Below are 17,921 nucleotides of genomic sequence, written 5' to 3'. Positions count from 1 at the left end.
TTGGTACATTTTAACTATTATCAATGGAAGTATTTTTTCATGGTCTCTGTGTGTAAATCAACATTTGCAGACATCGACCGATAAAGTCTAATCCTTCCAAGTGATATGAAATTCACAGGCCAAAACCTTGGTTACGCTGGTATCAACATTTCAAAGCCTGATTCACATGTATACTGAGGCTGCTCTGGCTAAATGTAAAGGTGCCACAGTGCTACCAACACTCATGATTTTATCATGAGTCTTATAATATTTGTTGTGTTTGTTAAAGCCCCAACTCCTGGAAGCATGTGATGAGGTGAGACTCTTGGCTTATGTTTCCTAAACAAAGGAACTTTCCAGTTTTCTTGATTGCAGAGGGAAAAAGAAAAAGATACAAACTGTGTGGTTTCAGAGTAGCAGCTGTGTTAGTCCGTATCCTCAAAAAGAACAGGAGTACTTGTGGCACCTTAGAGACTAACACATTTATTTCAGCATAAGCTTTCGTGGGCTACAACCCACTTCTTTGGATGCATAGAGTGGAACACACAGACAGAAAATATTTATACATATAGAGAACATGAAAAGGTGGAAGTATGCATACCATCAAGAAGAGTCTAATCAATTGAGATGAGCTATCATCAGCATGAGAAAAAAAACTTTTGAAGTGATAATCAAGATGACCCATAGAAGGGGTGGGAACTTAACATAGGGAAATAGATTCAATTAGTGTAATGACCCAACCATTCCCAGTCTCTGTTTAAATCTAAGTTAAGAAGTGAGCTGTAGCCCACGAAAGCTTATGCTGAAATAAATTTGTTAGTCTCTAAGGTACCACAAGTACTCCTGTTCTTTTTATGATCTGAGTGAAGCCTAACGATCTGAGAAGGCAGAGGATGAATAGAAAGAACCCAGTAGTTATTACTGTTATATTTAAGTAAGTCTCATGGTTTTTAAGGCAATTTCAGGGGTCCTGACTCATCATTTTTTAAAAGTTTGGGACTGGCAAGACTGTGAGAATTCAGGCCTTAAATCTCTGCTACCCATGGAAAGCCCCCTAATTTAGTGCCATGATTTATCTGAAACAGCACACTTATAGACAGGGAAATAGACAGAGAGGCCAAGGTGTGGAAATGCGCATAGAGCGGGGCTGTGGGCCCACAAAGCAAATAAGCCCAGCCCCCCTGGACTGGGGCTGAAGCAAAGAGATAAATTAGAACTTTCATTTTTTTAATGTAGGTCCTTAGAGCCTTTGCTGGAGACAAGACCTGAAAACATGAACTGATCATTGCCAAGGCAGCATTGCCAGCATCACGTAACCAAAAATCAGGAGAGTTGCTGAACGAAGCACAAGGGTTTTTTAAAAAATCACATTCTGGACTTTTTGTATGTTTTCTGAACATTCAGGATTCACTCTGCTCACATTCTCAATCTTTTCTACTCAGCCCTGAGAGCAAGAAAGTGATCTTTGTTAGAGGGTTAGGGATGGTCTAGACAGTATTTGGTCCTGCCATGAGGGCAGGGGACTGGACTCGATGACCTCTTGAGGTCCCTTCCAGTCCTAGAGTCTATGAGTCTATGAGAGTGAGCGCTGAAATTGCCACCCAATCACAGGATTCCAGGAGCTGAGGCATTAAGAGAAACACCAGCTAGTGAAAGAGTCAGTGTGATGTCCGTGCACTGTGTAGGGAGTTCAGGGCCCAACTCAGCTTCGCAGAGTTGCAGACTGTGATTTTCTAGTTGTTCACAAATGAGGCTCTGCCATGACGCTCAACATTGCGACACCAAGTCCCTTCATGGATTGCACCCTGTGTAACCAGTCACCTCTCTGCAGAGCACAGCTGAGCAATTCCTGATTGACATGGGTGTGCACAGGACAGAGACAGAGCACAGGCTGGATAGTGACACATCACAGTAAACCCAAACTCTCCTCCTAGAGGCGCGATAGTCCCTGTGGGGGCTGGGGGGACACAGTCAAGTCAGGAAGTAAATCCCATGATTCTGCCCCCGGCAGCTGCAGCTGGGACAGTAAAGTGGAACAAACTAGAAGAATTGTTTGTAATGTTTTATTTACAGAATTAGGTTTGCCAGCTTTCTCATGAACATCCTTGTCCCAAACCTACAGAGCTGAGAAGGAGCCTTAATAACCACAGCATAGAAAGGAGATCCCCAGCTACCAAGAACAGTTTTCTTAATAGCACAACAGTAAAGTTGCCCAGGAATTAATATAGGGAATTAATGAGTTACAGTCTCACTTTCAGGAACTTGTAAGAAATCTCTCCATCCCTCGCACGTTCCCTTTCCTTCTCCCTTTTCTTTCACATTGTCCTTTTCTACTCATTTTTCTAGCCCTCACTTCCCACCACTGTTTATTTTCTGATGTCTCTCCCACGGTCCTCTCCTCTCTTTCACACCTCTTCTTTCACGGCTGCTCCCTTTTCACCCCTGATTGTATGACTTCCCATCTTGCTGCCCCCGGCTGGTCCCCCTGGCAGGGATATTTTCCTGTCCCTTTTCTCATTTCTTTTTTTCCATCATTTCTCATAGACTCTCCCTTTATTCTTGTTTAATCTTCATTCACATTTTTCTTCTTGCTTCTTCTAATTCCCCCTGGTTAAACTGCCCTGTCCCTGTCTCTCCCTGTGCTGCCAACTTCGGGAGTTTTAAACAAGATCATGAGACTGACCCCTTGATGATTTTTTTAAGGTTATATAATGGGGTTTTTTTGGGTCAATCTCCCCCTCCCACCTCTGTGTGACAATCACAGGGTTGCCAGCTGTCCTGTAGTTACAGGGAAAGGTGACTTGGGCCCCTGCAGCAGGAGCTCTGGCTGGGAGACCCCAGTGAGATCGAATCCCAGAGATCTGTACAAAACACTCCCTGGTGCTGCTTCTCCCCAATGCCCAAGCCCTGATTGAATCATGCTGTGTCCCTGCCACCCCCCCCTCCGCCTGTCCCCAACCTGGTTATTAGTGTTACCTCCTGCCTAGCCCCCTCACTGCCCCTCACTCCTCCTGCAGCCCTTGGGGTTCTTCCCCCCGCCCCCTTCCATCCCGGGGGCTGCAGGGAAGGGGAGGGGCTTCCATAGGTCATAAAGATGAGGAGCCAGGGGCTGGGTAGACAGGAATCCTCGAAGGTCATACAGACTGGGGTGTGTGAGGCTCGAAAGGCTGATTTCAAGTTCTGCAGTGGGATATCCCCCACACACGCCCTCAGGGGCACAGTCTGAGCTGGGATCCCAGCCACACCCAGAGCCATGGTCGGATTCTTCCCCCAGGGATGGATCCTGGCGGGAAAGTGAAGATCGGGGCCTCGTCACCGGCATCAATAAATATCACCTGCCCCTGGTCACAGTCCAGACAAACCTGGATCCTGCTGGGGATTCGGCGCCGAGGCAGGGGGTTCTCAGGGGAGGTAAGAGCCCAGAACTGATCCCCCAACCACCCAACAGCCCAGATCCCCCCATCAGGGCTACAGCTGATCCATCCCTTCCTCCTCACAGACTCTCTGGCCACACCCACAGCCCAGCCTCCCCCACCCCCCACCTCCACCTCCCAGCAATGTCTCCCCGAGGTGAATCCCTCACAGCCCAGCACACAGGGCTTAGTGTCAAATCTCTCAGGGGTGTTGGGCAGCTGCTGCCGTGTGTCTCCCCGCGTCACACTTTTCCAGTCCTCAGACAGGACGAGGTTGGGATGAGCCGTATCTGGATCCAGAGTCACATTCACTGGGGAGAGAGAATCAGAGCGTTAGGGGCAAAGCTCGGCCCTGCGGGAGGCTGGGACCATTTCTCACTCTCCCCAGCAGCCCTGTCCTGGCTGGGACAGGCCTGGATCCTAGGGAGCTGCCTCTGCCCTAGGCACCTGAGACTGAGCAGGGATGTCACTGCAGTTCCTCAGGCTGTGTAATGGGACCCACTTCATTAGTTTTTCATTTGCTTGCTGAGACTTCAGCTCCCTGCTCCCTCTGCTGGGGCTGCTCCATTCCCAGCATCAGAGACACAGCAAGGAAGGTTTTGGTGAAGAGGGAGCAGAGGAGGCAGGTACCAGGTCTGAACCCCAAAGGGAAGCTCCCTGCCCTAAATACGGCCTCAACTTCTCGGCCAGAGTAGGAAGAGCTAATTAAGAGAAGAGTAGGAGGGGGCATTGGGTGGGGTAGCCCCATCCCCAGCCCAGAGAGAAGGCAGGAGCTGGCAGCATCAGACGGAGAGCATCTCCCCAGTCCAGGAAGCAGGGAGCTGCTCCAATGGGAGAGCCCAGTCCTGCCCAGAGGAAAGGCAGGATGTTGGAGAAGCGGATGGGGGAGACCCCCAGCACTGGGGTAGAGCAGAGGGATGTGTGAGCCCTCAGGGCAGAGAGCTCTGTTCACAGGCTGCTCAGGGAGAGTTTTTCTGTTCAGCAGCCTGGGCATGAACTCAGCACTAAGGTTGGTGTCAGGAGTGTTTGTGTGACTTCAGCGTGGGAGCTCCTCACTGTTCAGTGTGTTGTTTTTAGGGCCATGTGTGTCATGGTCGGTATCGGTTTGGTTGGTAACTTTAGCTACAATCTCATGAAGACGTTTTCCGATCATTTAAAGACAATCTCCAGCTGCAATCTCACCCTGTCTGAATGTTCCTAGGGATCCTCCTCTTTTCATCTCTAGTGCAAATGGCAGAGTGTCTGGAGGGGGGAAAGGAGAAAAGAGATGGATGAGATTTAAGGCTTTCATATTTATAACAGCGTCCCCGCTCTCAACTCCTAGAACTGTCTTTTAATTATGACAGAGAAACACACCGAGAAACACTCAGATATTTAATATAAAAAGGTCTGAAACTCATTCAGGCATCTCCCAGCAATGGATCCAACATCCTTACAACCTCACAACCGTCCCAGGACAGATAATCTGTAAGTGAGATTTACTTTTCCCCTCCCCATCCCCTCCTACTCTTCAGACCCCAGTTGGTTTGTCTCATTCACTTACTGCCTTTTCTCATAACTTAGACCCAGAGCCTGCAAAGACTTTGGCATAAAAGTAACTTTGCCCACTTTAGTCGCTTTGACACTAACGGGATGTTGAGAGTTTCCTAAATCCTGGCTTTAACTGTGAGCTGTTGGGTCTTTTTACTCAGAGTCTCTACAGAGAGCAGCACAACGGGTTCTTGTCGTCCATAGGCAGAAATAGAAATAATAGTAAAACCATTTTATAAATGTGGAAATTGAGGTGGGGGGAAATCCTTGACTTGATTTTCCTTGACCTCACCTCAGTCCCTGGAAAAATCATGGAGCAGGTACTCAAGGAATCAATTCTGAAGCACCATATTTGGGGTTGGGAAGGAATTTTCCCCCAAGTCAGATTGGCAGAGAGCTTGGGGGGTTTTCTGCCTTCCTCTGCAGCATGGGGCACTGGTCACTTGCAGATTTAAACCAGTGTCAATGTAACTTGAAGTCTTTAAATCATGATTTGAGGATTCCAGTAACTCAGCCAGAGGTTAGGGGTCTATTACAGGAGTGGGTAGGTGAGGTTCTGTGGTCTGCAATGTGCAGGAGGTCAGACTGGATGATCGTGATGGTCCCTCCTGGCCTTAAAGTCCATGAGTCTGAGTCATTTCTTTCTTTAACAGTAATTGTAATGGCAGGAAATATTTTTGGTAGAAATAAAGGTTTGAATTGATCAACCTGTGTGACTTGGACCCCAAGTGTGTGACATTCTCACCCAACAATTAAATAGAGGCATCATCTAATTGTGACCCAATTGACCAGAGCTACTCTCCTCCCTCAGTCTCAGAGGCTCATCCCAATTTCCATTCCTAGATCCTTTCTAGGTACCTTTGAACTTCCCCAGAGTCTCCAGTACCACAATCATTTTCCGGGAGAAACCACTGACTCGCTCTTCCAGTTCAGGAGAAATCTCCTCTGGCTGCTGGAACTTCCCCTTCTCACACCTGGAGAGAAACAATTTTACATGATTATATTTCACTGTATGACTCATTATAAGTTCTGGCTAGAGTGGTTGCTGCTCTAATGGGCCTGGAGTTAGAATTTCTCGACTTCTCCCAGCCTCAGAGCAGGTGCAACACAGCCCATGGCCGTACAACTTTCCCTTCAAGGACTCATTAATATACTTCAACTTGGATCTGGAGAGAACAGCTCTGGGGACAAAAGGGGAAATGAGTCTCTATGGCTAATTCACTCCTTGGCCTCCACGCTCTGAGAGACAGGAGGTTCCCATGTGAAGTGCTGTAGAAATCTGCCCTCTAGGAACTAGACTGAAACACCAACTCCCCCTTCCCCAGCTCATTCCACACAGGTCTCCAAACAGTCCTCAGGTGGGAAAGACTCTCGATCGCTGCTGCCCTTGGCTGAATAGTGACCAGTGCCCAAGCAGTGACAGGCCCATATTCCATCCCCACAATCCTGAAGCAGCCAGTCCCCCCAGGGATGTGACATCTCTGGGAAATACTTGGAGTCAGTCTTTCTCACTGAATGGAGAATTCCAGAGTCTTCTATACAAGGGTGAGAGCCTTAGGATGAAGTTGATGAGAGAGATTCGTATCCAACATGTGACCTTCCTCACACATTTTAGAGCCCTGAGGAGATGCAGTGCTAACATCACCACCAATCTCTTTGCCAGTATTCTCAAGTGTGAGGGGGAGTGAGAGAGAGCCATGTACCTGCTCAAGGTGCTTCTAATATCCTAGAAGAGAGAGAGACAAAAGAATTTCAGTCCCGTCTGACACACACACACAGGAGATTCCAGGGAAGGGATTTTGCAAATATGGGGAAGAGAGGCCCTAGCCTGGCCTAGGATCATGGATTCCCTGAGCTAATGAGGGCTTTCCATCTCTCATATCTCATGTCAGCAATGCACACGCCAAGTTACACCATGGTCTCCGACTGCTGGACTCCAGTGCGTAGGATTCAGGAGCCCTCCCTTCCCTGTGTGGGGATCTGGCATGTTTCTAATAACGGATGCCAGTTTCCAATTATCCCTGGGGGTGCTCAACCTCATGCCCCATTCCCACTCCACCCCTTCCCCCAATGCCACACCCCAGCGCTACTCTTCCAGCTCCCATTCCACCCTGCCTCTTCCCTGCCTCCTCTCGTGAGCACACTCCCTCCCTGCTCCTCCCCCTCTCTCCCAGCATCTCCCTCACACAGTGGTACAGCTGATTGCAACAGGCAGGTGGTGCTGGAGGGAGGAGGAGGAGTCAATCAGCAGGGAGCTGGCTGCCCTGGAGCCCCCATTTATGTTTCTTATTCAGTCTCACCTGCAGGAATTCACTTGTTGGCTTCTGACACTTCCCCTCCATCTCACTGATCAGCTCACTGAGGTGGAAAATCTGAGCAGAGAGTTTACTGACATTTTCATTCCATATCTTCACAATCTCCTTGTCCAGGTTCTCCAGCTGGGCCAGCAGGAGTCGCTCTTGTTCCTCCAGGAACTGCTGCAGTTGCTGAAATTCAGACACAATCTTCTGCCTCTCGGTTTGTGTTTGTTTCTGTATGAAAATAGGGAAAAGGGCTGGTCAGGGACATGGATGGAGCCCGGGGTCCTTTCATGGAGAGCTGAGTGTGCAGGAGAGAGAATGTCTTTAAAAATCCTAGGCAGGGGATTCTCTCATACTTTCCCCTTTGGCCCCTGTATCTCTGAAAGGGATGTTTCCATGCCTGTCATGGTCAGCATATTCTGTTATTCATGGTCTCTGGGGATTCAGACCCAGGGCAGCAGGAAGCAGGACTCAGCAGTACCCTGACAGAGATGCCAGGGGAGTTAAAAGAAATATACATTTGAAAAATGCACAAAATGACCAGAGACAGTGGATAGCACTTCACAGGGACATTCAGTTCACTTGGGAAGGATTTTTGAGCAAGCCACAAGGGCTAGACATTAACTCATTAACTGACATGGAAACTAAGGGCTTGTCTACACATGAATCAAACCAGCAATCCATGGTCATGGAGAAACACACACAAGCCCATGTTCACGTAGGCCACACAGGAGTGTGCCTCCAAACAGACCTCCCACTGCCAGTCCCTTCTGGTTAATAACAACTGGCACCTACCAGATATTCTCGGCAATTCCCCTCTCCAGTTGCTTTCAATCCCAGGAGCTTTTCTCTTTCTTCCCTCAGAGTCTTCAAATGGGCCTGGATTCTTTCCTGAAGAAACAGAAATGATTTGAGAAGTTTCATCTGGATAGTTGAGAGGTGCTTGGAAGTGGGCGTTTTTCCACCCAAAACCCAAGATGACTGTGGTTCTAATCACTATGTGACATCAGGACCACCAAGGAGATGAAACTTCATTAATGGAGACTGGGGACGTGTCATATTCTGATTTGTTACCAGTTGCGGTCCAGCCTTTTTAGTAAATAGAGATCTCAATTATAACGAAGCTTTACTGGTATTTGTGAACTGATTAGTGGTACAGAGCATAACAGGCACTGGAGTCACATGGGGATGAATCAATAAACCTGTTTTTAGAAGGTTTAACAAACCAAGTGATACAAATCTCAGAAGCCACCAGGGTTTAAGTATGGGCTGGTATTTCAGGCCTGTAGCCCTGGGGACTGCACTGGTTGGGCAGAGCTGGTCTAAGCACCAGGGCAAACCCCACGAGACGTCGGGAGGCCATTCATCTGGTTTGAAGCTGCACAGTCCCTGTCTGGTAAGGACCCAACACTGGACGTGGCTTTGTCTGGTGCAAAACGGAGAGGAGGAGACTGAGGCTGCAGGAGGACACCAGTGAGGGTGGGGGCAGGGCTGGGGTGGCACCTTCATGCAGAATGATGCAGGTGGGGACACGCTGGAAAAAGCGGTGGTGGGGCCCACACAGGGCGAGTGATACTGGCGAGCACAGGCCCACGCAGGCAGGTGTGGCCATGTCCTATGTTCTGGAGATGCCTCAGTGACCTCCCTAATTAGACATGATGCAGATTTGTATAAAGAATGGGTTGGGGTTTGCCCCAGTGCTGTCCTAACCCCTTTCCATGGGCAGGTACCCCCCGGCCCCCACGGTCCCATTCCCTGGTAAAGATCCTGGAAGCAGTGCATTCTGGGAGTTTTCAAAAGGCTGCCTGGTGGGACTAATGGAACCACTTTGGCTGGTCCTTGCCCACGTACACAACAGAACAGGTCAGACTGGCACCGGTCAGCTCCAGCCTGGGGTTAGTTTTGCTACAACCCAGTCTAATCCCAGTAGTACTTGGCACGGACCTGAGCTGTCTGGAGCCCTTTTGTGTGTGGACTGAAGGCGCTCAGAGTCCCACACAATGTTTATCCCCGTGATCTCCTCTAGTGCAGCCCGGCAGCATCTGAGTTGAATCGTTCATGGAGGAAAACAGGAGTTCAGAATCCCTGTGAAAAACCTCCTTCTCTGGTGGTCCTGGGATCTTTATCAATGCGTCTCTCCCTCCTAACATACACACTTCATCACTGGGTGGGGTGATGCAAAGATGGCAGCATGGCAAAGTGATTCAAGATTTGGTCTGGGGAGATCTGGGCTCTATGCTAAGGTCTCTCACTGACATGGTGGGTGACTGTGGGCAACTTACTGCACTGCTTTATGCCTCAGTTTCCCTTCCCACTTTTTATCTAGCTAGACTAGTCGATCCTGGAGACTCTCCAGTTGATTGAGATCTCTGGCAGCGCAGCGGGGTTGCCCACTGCTGCTGAGGCAGGCTCCTTCCTTCAAGCACCACCCCCGCACATCCCATTGGCCAGAAATGGGGAACTGTGGCTAATGGGAGCTGTGGGGGCGGTGCCGGCAGAGGGGCAGCACAATTGGAGTTGCAGCTAGCAAGGGATGTGAAGGGTAACAAGAAGGGTTTCTACAGGTATGTTAGCAACAAGAAGAATCATAGAATATCAGGGTTGGAAGGGACCTCAGAAGGTCATCTAGTCCAACCCCCTGCTCAAAGCAGGACAGGAAGAAGGTCAGGAAAGTGTGGGACCCTTACTGAATGGGCAAGGTAACGTAGTGACAGATGATGTGGAAAAAGCTGAAGTACTCAATGCTTCTTTTGCCTCGGTCTTCACAGACAAAGTCAACTCCCAGACTGCTGCACTGAGCAGGACACTATGGGGAGGAGGTGAGCAGTCCTGAGTGGTGAAAGAACAGGTTAAGGACTATTTAGAAAAACTGGATGTGCACAAGTCCAGGGGTCCAGTTCTAATGCATTCAAGAGTACTGAGGGAGTGGGTGATGTGATTGCAGAGCCATTGGCCATTATCTATGAAAACTTGTGGCGATTAGGGGAGGTTCCGGATATTTGGAAAAAGGCAAATATAGTGCCTATATTTTAAAAAGTACAGAAAGAGAACCCAGGGTACTACAGACCGGTCAGCCTCACCTCAATCCCTGGAAAAATCATGGAGCAGGTACTCAAGGAATCCATTCTGAAGCACTTAGAGGAGAGGAAGGTGATCAGGAACAGTCAACATGGATTCACCAAGGGCGAGTCATGCCTGACCAGCCTGATTGCCTTTTATGAGGAGATAACTGGCTCTGTGGATATGGGGAAAGTGATGGATGTGATATATCTTGACTTTAGCAAAGCTTTTGATACGATCTCCCATAGTATTCTTGCCAGCAAGTTAAAGAAGTATGGATTGGATGAATGGACTAAAAGGTGGATAGAAAGCTGGCTAGATTGTCAGGCTCAACAGGTAGTGATCAATGGTTCGATGTCTAGTTGGCAGTGGGTATCAAGCGGAGTGCCCCAGGGATCAGTCCTGGGGCCAGTTTTGTTCAACATCTTTATTAATGATCTGCATGATGGGATGGATTGCACCTTCAGCAAGTTTGCAATGACACTAAGCTGGGGGAAGAGGTAGATATGCTGGAGGGTAGGGATAGGGTCCAGAGTAACCTAGACAAATTGGAGGATTGGGTCAAAGAAATCTGCTGACGTTCAACATGGACAAGTGCAGAGTCGTGCACTTAGGACAGAAGAATCCCATGCACCGCTACAGGATGGGGATCGACTGGCTACGCGGCAGTTCTGCAGAAAAGGACCTGGGGATTACAGTGGATGAGAAGCTGGATATGAGTCAGCAGTGTGCCCTTGTTGCCAAGAAGGCCAATGGCATATTGGGCTGTATTAGTAGGAGCATTGCCAGTAGATCGAGAGAAGTGATTATTCCCCTCTATTCCACACTGGTGAGGCCACTCCTGGAGTATTGTGTCCAGTTTTGATCCCCTGCACTGCAGAAGGGATGTAGACAAATTGGAGTTAGTCCAGCAGAGGGCAACAAAAATTATTAGGGGGCTGCAGTACATGACTTATGAGGAGAGGCTGAGGGAACTGGACTTATTTAGTCTGCAGAAGAGAAGAGTGAGGGGGGATTTGATAGCAGCCTTCAACTATCTGATGAGGGGCGTCCAAAGAGGATGGGGCTCGGCTGTTCTCAGTGGTGGCACATGACAGAACAAGGAGCAATGGTCTCAAGTTGCAGCGGGGGAGGTCTAGGTTGGATATTAGGAAACACTATTTCACTAGGAGAGTGGTGAAGCAGTGGAATGGGTTACCTAGGGAGGTGGTGGAATCTCCTTCCTTAGAGGTTTTTAAGGTCAGGTTTGACAAAGCCCTGGCTGGGATGATTTAGTTGGGGATTGGTCCTACTTTGAGCAGGGGATTGGACTAGATACCTCCTGAGGTCCCTTCCAACCCTAATAGTCTATGATTTTATGCGCGTTGGCCCCTTCCGGGAGTGGCGTTGGGCTGGGGTAGGGAGCCTGCCTTAGCCCTGCTGCACCACTGACCAGGAGCTGCTCAAGGTAAGTCAGCACCCCATGCCCCCTCCTGCACCCAGCATCCCATACTCCCTCCTATACCCTGTACCCTCTGCCCAAGCCCTGACCCTCCTCCCAGAGCCAGCACCCTGGACTGTTTCCTGCACCCTAATACTCTGCCCCAGCCCAGAGCCCCCTCCTGCACCCCAACCCCCTGCCCCAGGCTCAGCCCAGAGCCCACCTCCCACACTGCGAATCTCTTGGCCCCAGCCCAGAGCTTGCACCCACACCCCAAACCCAACCCCCTGCCCCAAACCGGTGAAAGGGAGTGAGAGTGAGCAACGGAGAGAGGGGGGTATGGAGTGAGCACAGTTTTGGGGGGAAGGGGCCGGGCCCCAGGGAAGGGGTGAGGTAGGTCCTGCTTTAAAGACTTGATACTTTGCCTCTGTTTCCACACTGCCAGATCATTAATTTTGTTATAAAAACGAGTCCACTGGCACCTTAAAAACTAATAGATTTATTTGGGATTAAGCTTTCATGGGTAAAGACCCACTTCTTCAGATGGGCTTCAAATGGACTGATGGGTTGCAATTCCTCATTGTTTTTGTGGATACAGAACACGGCTACCCCTCTGAATTTTGTTATAGCATCTCCCCATACAATGAAGACTTTACAGAGCTGAATGATGGGTCACACCTGTGTCAGTAACATTCAGTGAAATTAGCCTGTAATGAAAACCCAAAAGTTAACCCACTAAATCTGATAGGAATTCCCTACCTTGTACTCCTGGGCAGCCTCCTGTATGGGAACCACCGTGTGGGCACGGTGAGCCCGGGATCTGTCGCACACCACACAGATGGGGGTTTGATCCTCTTCACAGAACAGTTTCAGAGCCTCCAGGTGTTCCCCACACACCCCATCCCCTCCTGCTCCCTTTGCTGCCCGTAAACTCAGCCACTTGGCGATTTCTACCATGTTTCTTAACTGCAGGTTGGGCCTGAGGTTTCCCTGTTGCACAGTTTCTCTGCACTGAGGGCAGGAGGCGGCTGTATCGGATCCCTCCCAGCACTGGCTGATGCAGGCTCGGCAGAAATTGTGCCCACACTCCAGAGTGACAGGTTCTGTGAAATACTCCAGACAGACGGGACATGTAACTTCCCCCTGGAGACTTTCCACGGGGCTCTCTGCAGCCATGGCTCCCTCTAGGCAGTTTGTAACAGGCTTTGTTTCAATTTCCTGAATTCAAACGATGCCCCGCCTGCAGCAGCAAGGGGGTGGTTCCTTGCCTGCAAATGGCTCATGCTGTTTGCTGAGCAGGAAGGACCCAACCAATTTCACCCCACATGCCTCCGGTCCTGCAATCAGCCCCTATGCTGATGTGGAGGGTCACTGAGGCAGCCCCCTGTGAGGATGAGCCTGGAGGAGCAGGAGCTGTGTCTAAGACAGGATAGTCAGGCTGGGCAGATTTTTTTTAATACTATGTAATTTTGACAGTTGATGTTTATTTTAAACAATTTTTATATTTATTGATTTAAACTATCACAGCGGCACAACAATCTGGGTTTTAAGCATTTCATTCCAGTTAAAATGTTCACGGTTGTGGGAAATTATGGGGGGATCAGACAATATTTTGGCCAGACCAGAACTATTTAATGACACTGGACACTGGGATTCAAAAAGTTGAAGCTTTAGAACTGTTAAAGTTGTCTGTGAGCAGGTAAATCTCCTCCCTCCCCCAGCAGCTCCCCCAGGGCAGTAACCCAGTGCTTCCCCCACCACCACACGGACTGAGGCTGAAAGTCCATCTGATGGCAGCTCAGGGGCCTGTGGAATGTGCTGGGATCTCAGCCTGGGCCCTAATGGGGCAGGTGCCCCTGTAACGCAACCACACCCAGCAAGGCCTGCCCCCATTTTCTCCCTGTTTGTCAGTCCAGGCAGAGAGACCAAGGACTGCAGGGAGACCAAGCTCCTGTCCCCCAGGTGAGGGCTGGAGCCCAACGGCCGAGGGCAGTGGGTGTGCGGGGAGCTCACCCTAGGGCCTGCAGGGTACCTGGTGTGGTATAAACAGAGACCTCTCAGGCCACTTGCCTATTGCGGCTGCAGGAGGGGATGTGGGGACAGACTGAGGAGGCCTGGGGCAGTCTTGGAATCCACCACTGGGGACAAGAAGAGGGAATTCAGCTGTGGTGAGGGAGCCGTGCTGCACAGAGATGCTGCTGCAGCTGCAGCTAGTTACCTGGGTTCAGTGGTTTGAGTATCGGCCTTCTAAACCTAAGGCTGTGAGTTCAATCCTAGAGGGGGCAATTTGGGGATTGGTCCTGCTTTGAGCAGGGGGTTGGACTAGATGATCTCTTGAGGTCCCTTCCAACCCTGATAATCTATGAAATTTAATGAAAACCTCAGCTTTGCTGCTGAAAGTGTGAAGTTCACAGATATGGAATGCAGGGCCTGGACCACAGGTGCTAAAACCTTCAGTGTTGCCTCAGTTGAACAATGTGGTTAATCAAGACATTGCAGCAACTCTGTAGAGTGAAGTGCTGGTCTCTGTAAGGCTTGAGATTTGCAGGCATCATTCAAACACTTTTGCCCTGCTGCTCCCTCAGGTAGCTGGGTCTTCGCTCAGCATTGCAGAGCAGAGCAGATTCAGTGCTTTGGTACAGGGTTACGGAAAGGAAAAAGACTGGAATGGTACATAGCGTACCTGTCATTTCTGTCCCTGGGCCCTGGGGATGTACTGTGTTCAGCTGGTTACTTAGAGACATTCCATTAGACGGGGGGGGGGGTGGGTGGGAAGCATTTTTGTGCTCTATCCCTTTCTCAATAAATTGTGACTGTAACTTTACCTACTCCAGTCCTTTTGACATCACTGGGATGCTGAGACCTGTCAGGATTGGGACACTGAATCATTAGCTTTCTGGGTCTATTTGCTCACCAACTGCTCAGAGCTCTGCACTATGGGGCCCTCGTCCTCCATAAACTGTAATGCGAACAGACACACAAGCATTATATAGATGGGGAAACTGAGGCATGGAGAGGATTGGTTCAATAGCCCCCCTATTCAGTGGCTGCAAGGACCAGTGCAGACCTTAGCAGCAGCTAGGCAAGTGCTGAGCTCCAGCCAGAGCTGAATCCCTGGTTTAATGGTCCTAAGGGGCTTTGCTGGGGTGCAGAGTACAAGAGGTGCAGCTTCACCCTGGCCACACCCCTCTATCCCTTTCCGTCCCTTCCTTCTCCAGCCTGTCCATGTCCTAATCCCACTCCATCCTGCCCCTCCCAGGAGCACTCCCTGTGCCTGCAGCTGCTGGGGAGGAGGCACAAACAGCCGTGCTGGCCGGACCAGGAGCCAGAGCACAATGATGGGCTGGGTCCAAACGTCAAGAATGTCTTTTGATTTAGGGTCTAAATTTGGATACTGACCTAAGTGCTTAAGGGCTGGTTCTCCAAGGGGCTGGGCACCCACAGCGCCCACTGACTCTGGCTGCAGCTGCGAATGCAGGTGGTATACATGCCCTGAACTCCTGTATGTCGAGGAGATAAACCGAGACACCCAAAATTAGGCCACTGCTGTAAATTTAGGCCTTACCAACCTGCCGGTTAACAGCAGGATGTGGCCACGTCTCATTGTAAGTCACTGTTTATACTTGGTTACTGCTCAGTCCCATGACTGTAAGCAGCAGAGGTGCTGACCCCATGGGTGCTCCAGAGCTCAAACACTCATGGAACAAATATAGGGGGAGCTCAGCACCCACCAGCCGCAGCTTTTCTGCAGGGCTGCCAATGAGCTGTTTGGTGGCTAGGGGAGGTGCTTGGGCGAGGGCGGAGAGCAGCAAGCTGCAGATTGGCTTTGGGGAGGAGTTGGCACAGGGGCGGGAAGAGGCAGACGAGGGCACGGCCTTAGGGGAGGAGGCAGAGTATGGCTGGGAAGAGGCAGGGCGAGGGCAGGGCCTCAGGGGATGGGCATAGTGGGGGCAGGGCATGAGGGCAGAGCAGGGGTGGAGCATTCCTGGGAAAAAATGTAAGTCAGAGCCTATGGTGAGCAGAGACCTAGCAGTGAAAGGCCCATATTATATCCCCAGTGTCTACAGGCAGCCAATTCCCCAGGGATGTAACAAGTTCATAATCTTTCCCATAAAGTGAAAGTAGCAGAAATGTGGCTCCTGTTCATACTGTGCTGAGGGGAGATGTGGCTTTCACCTGGTGTCCAAGCCCTGCCCAGTCTCAAGAAGTGTGAGCGGGAGTGAGAAGTTGCCATGAGTCTGAGCGAGATGCCTCTGACGTCCTAGAGAGGGAAAAGAGATAAAAGAACGCTCGGACCAATATGTCACACAATGGGGTGGGACTGTCGGATTCTGGGATACAGGGCGATTGCTCTGTGCATGGTAAGTTTAGATCCTATCCAACCCCGCTCAGCTCCCTGCCCATTGATTGTTCCCTAGATCTCCCACCTCCTATCCACTCCCCCTGCACCCTGACCACCATCTGGTACCTCCACCCCAATTGAACCCCCCCTGCTCCCTGACTGCCCCCCAGGACTCCCAGCCCCATCCAACCCCCACTACTCCCTGACCATGCCCTGGGACCCCTGTCTCCATCCAACTATCCGGATTTTCATTCTGGTTTTCATGTTGCAATTTTAGTTTTTCCAATTCCTTTTCCAAATTTTCCTTTTCATATTCATAGGTATTGTGCTTTTCTGTGAGCTTATTTACAGCTGGAGACATAGCACAGATGACTCATGCTACTGTTTGGACTTTCTTGGGAAACTAGCCCTGTTGATTCCCCTACAAGTTGTCCAAACCTTTCTTATGCCATGTAGAGACTGCAGCAGTCACACATGGATCAGACCCCAAGCTTTTAAACACCTGTCTTAACAAGCACTCATTTACCATAGCCGGCGGCTTCGGGGGGTCCTCCAGAGTAAACTCACCTTGCTCGCACTTGCAGAACATCATAGACTTGAAGATAGCACTAATTCAACTCCACGTGCCTGTGTATTTCCCTCTCTCCCAATAATCTATAACCAATCTGATCCAATCTTTGGTTCCCTGGCCACTGAGTCTAATATCTTAAGACAATATTTTAGCTTATCCAACCAGTTGAGAAACATTAACTTATTCACTGACATGGTAACCATCCTCTGCTACCAAATGTTGAACTGGATCTTTAATGGCTCACAGCTGGGCAGAATGCTTCCCGGTACCAATCAACAAGTCAGATTCAGTAGACTCCATGCACAACAGTTTATTCAAGAAAACCTTATACTTCTTCTGGAATTCTATCCAATGCACGTCTCCCTAGTGAGCCTCAATTCCCCAAGCAAAAACCTTCAGTAATCATGCTGGTCCCACACAGTATTTTGATTGGCTACTGATCTAAATGAGGATTTCTCTCTTTTATTGTCTTCTCTTCTCAGTTACCTGGTCTATCAAGGATTGCCCCAAGGCAGTGGCTTTCAAAGGAGTCACATGCCCTGTGGACATTTTAGTACTAATTTTCTACTGATTAATAGTTTGGAAGGGACTGCAGAAGGGGTACCCACCAGACATCACCCCATGTTTATTCTCTTATCAATCATTCACTCAATCTGTCAGCACAATGCCTTCCAAAGGGATTATTTTGCCTTGGGTCTGTTTCTGCCAAGCTCACTGATCTCCTTTTTATACGGTTTCTTTACCTAGTGAGCCAGCATATTGACTGACTAAAGTCAGTGACAGAATAGACACGCTGAATAGAGAATTTCCACATTAACCATGTGATGCTCAGAAGGCCCTGCTCCCGAATCCTCTAGCAAATTCAAACATGTCAAGCCGGACCACATTCATGTTCAGCACATTCATTAATAAGAAGTGCAGTAATTCATAAACATTCAGCACTGTCCCAACACCCCGGACAGTGAATCTCCTGGTATCCCCCCCGGTCTCAGCACGAGGGAGCCATGCTTCTGCTTCAATGGTTGTCAGTTCCCTGTCACCCCCAGCCTTTCACTTCCCCACATGAACTCATCAAGGCTCTGCCAGTCTTTACTTTCCCTTGCAGGTTAACACTAAGCACAAACTCGTCTACAACCCCCTGATGTGTCCTTCTGTAGTGTCCAGCCCCTCTCCACTGAGGGATACTCAGAAATTCCCAGGTAAGCCATCGGGACAACACCAGCTTGTTTGATTCAACTGAGGATCAGCGACAGTAGAACATCACAGCACTGAGATATATTTGTAGTGAAAACAAACAGGAGTTATA

At 49.6% G+C, this 17,921-nt stretch overlaps 2 protein-coding genes across 3 annotated transcripts in view; both read right to left on the bottom strand.

Annotated features, from left to right (window-relative positions):
* Window positions 1-17,921, bottom strand: part of LOC127033358 (zinc finger protein 707-like) — a 90,557-nt gene that overhangs the window by 52,706 nt on the left and 19,930 nt on the right. The window lies entirely within an intron of this gene.
* LOC127033342 (zinc finger protein RFP-like) lies at window positions 1,882-12,896 on the bottom strand. Its single transcript, XM_050921369.1, has 7 exons — window positions 12,462-12,896; window positions 8,018-8,113; window positions 7,223-7,453; window positions 6,626-6,648; window positions 5,781-5,896; window positions 4,575-4,634; window positions 1,882-3,703 (listed from the first exon to the last, which is right to left on the bottom strand). The coding sequence occupies exons 1-7, from the start codon at window positions 12,876-12,878 to the stop codon at window positions 3,189-3,191; spliced, it is 1,458 nt and encodes a 485-aa protein (XP_050777326.1). The 5' UTR covers window positions 12,879-12,896; the 3' UTR covers window positions 1,882-3,188.

This window comes from Gopherus flavomarginatus, chromosome 12 (genome assembly GCF_025201925.1).
Source record: "Gopherus flavomarginatus isolate rGopFla2 chromosome 12, rGopFla2.mat.asm, whole genome shotgun sequence".
Classification (NCBI taxonomy): Eukaryota; Metazoa; Chordata; order Testudines; family Testudinidae; genus Gopherus; species Gopherus flavomarginatus.
This window is presented reverse-complemented; position numbering and strand designations above follow the sequence as displayed.

Coding starts and splice junctions, on each gene's coding strand:
- LOC127033342 (XM_050921369.1), bottom strand. CDS start 12,878: ATGGCTGCAGAGAGCCCCGTGGAAAGTCTCCAGGGGGAAGTTACATGT. Junction 7,454..8,017: donor GGAATTGCCGAGAATATCTG/GTAGGTGCCAGT, acceptor ATTTTCATACAG/AAACAAACACAAACCGAGAG. Junction 3,704..4,574: donor CCTAGGAACATTCAGACAGG/GTGAGATTGCAG, acceptor CTCTCTCCCCAG/TGAATGTGACTCTGGATCCA.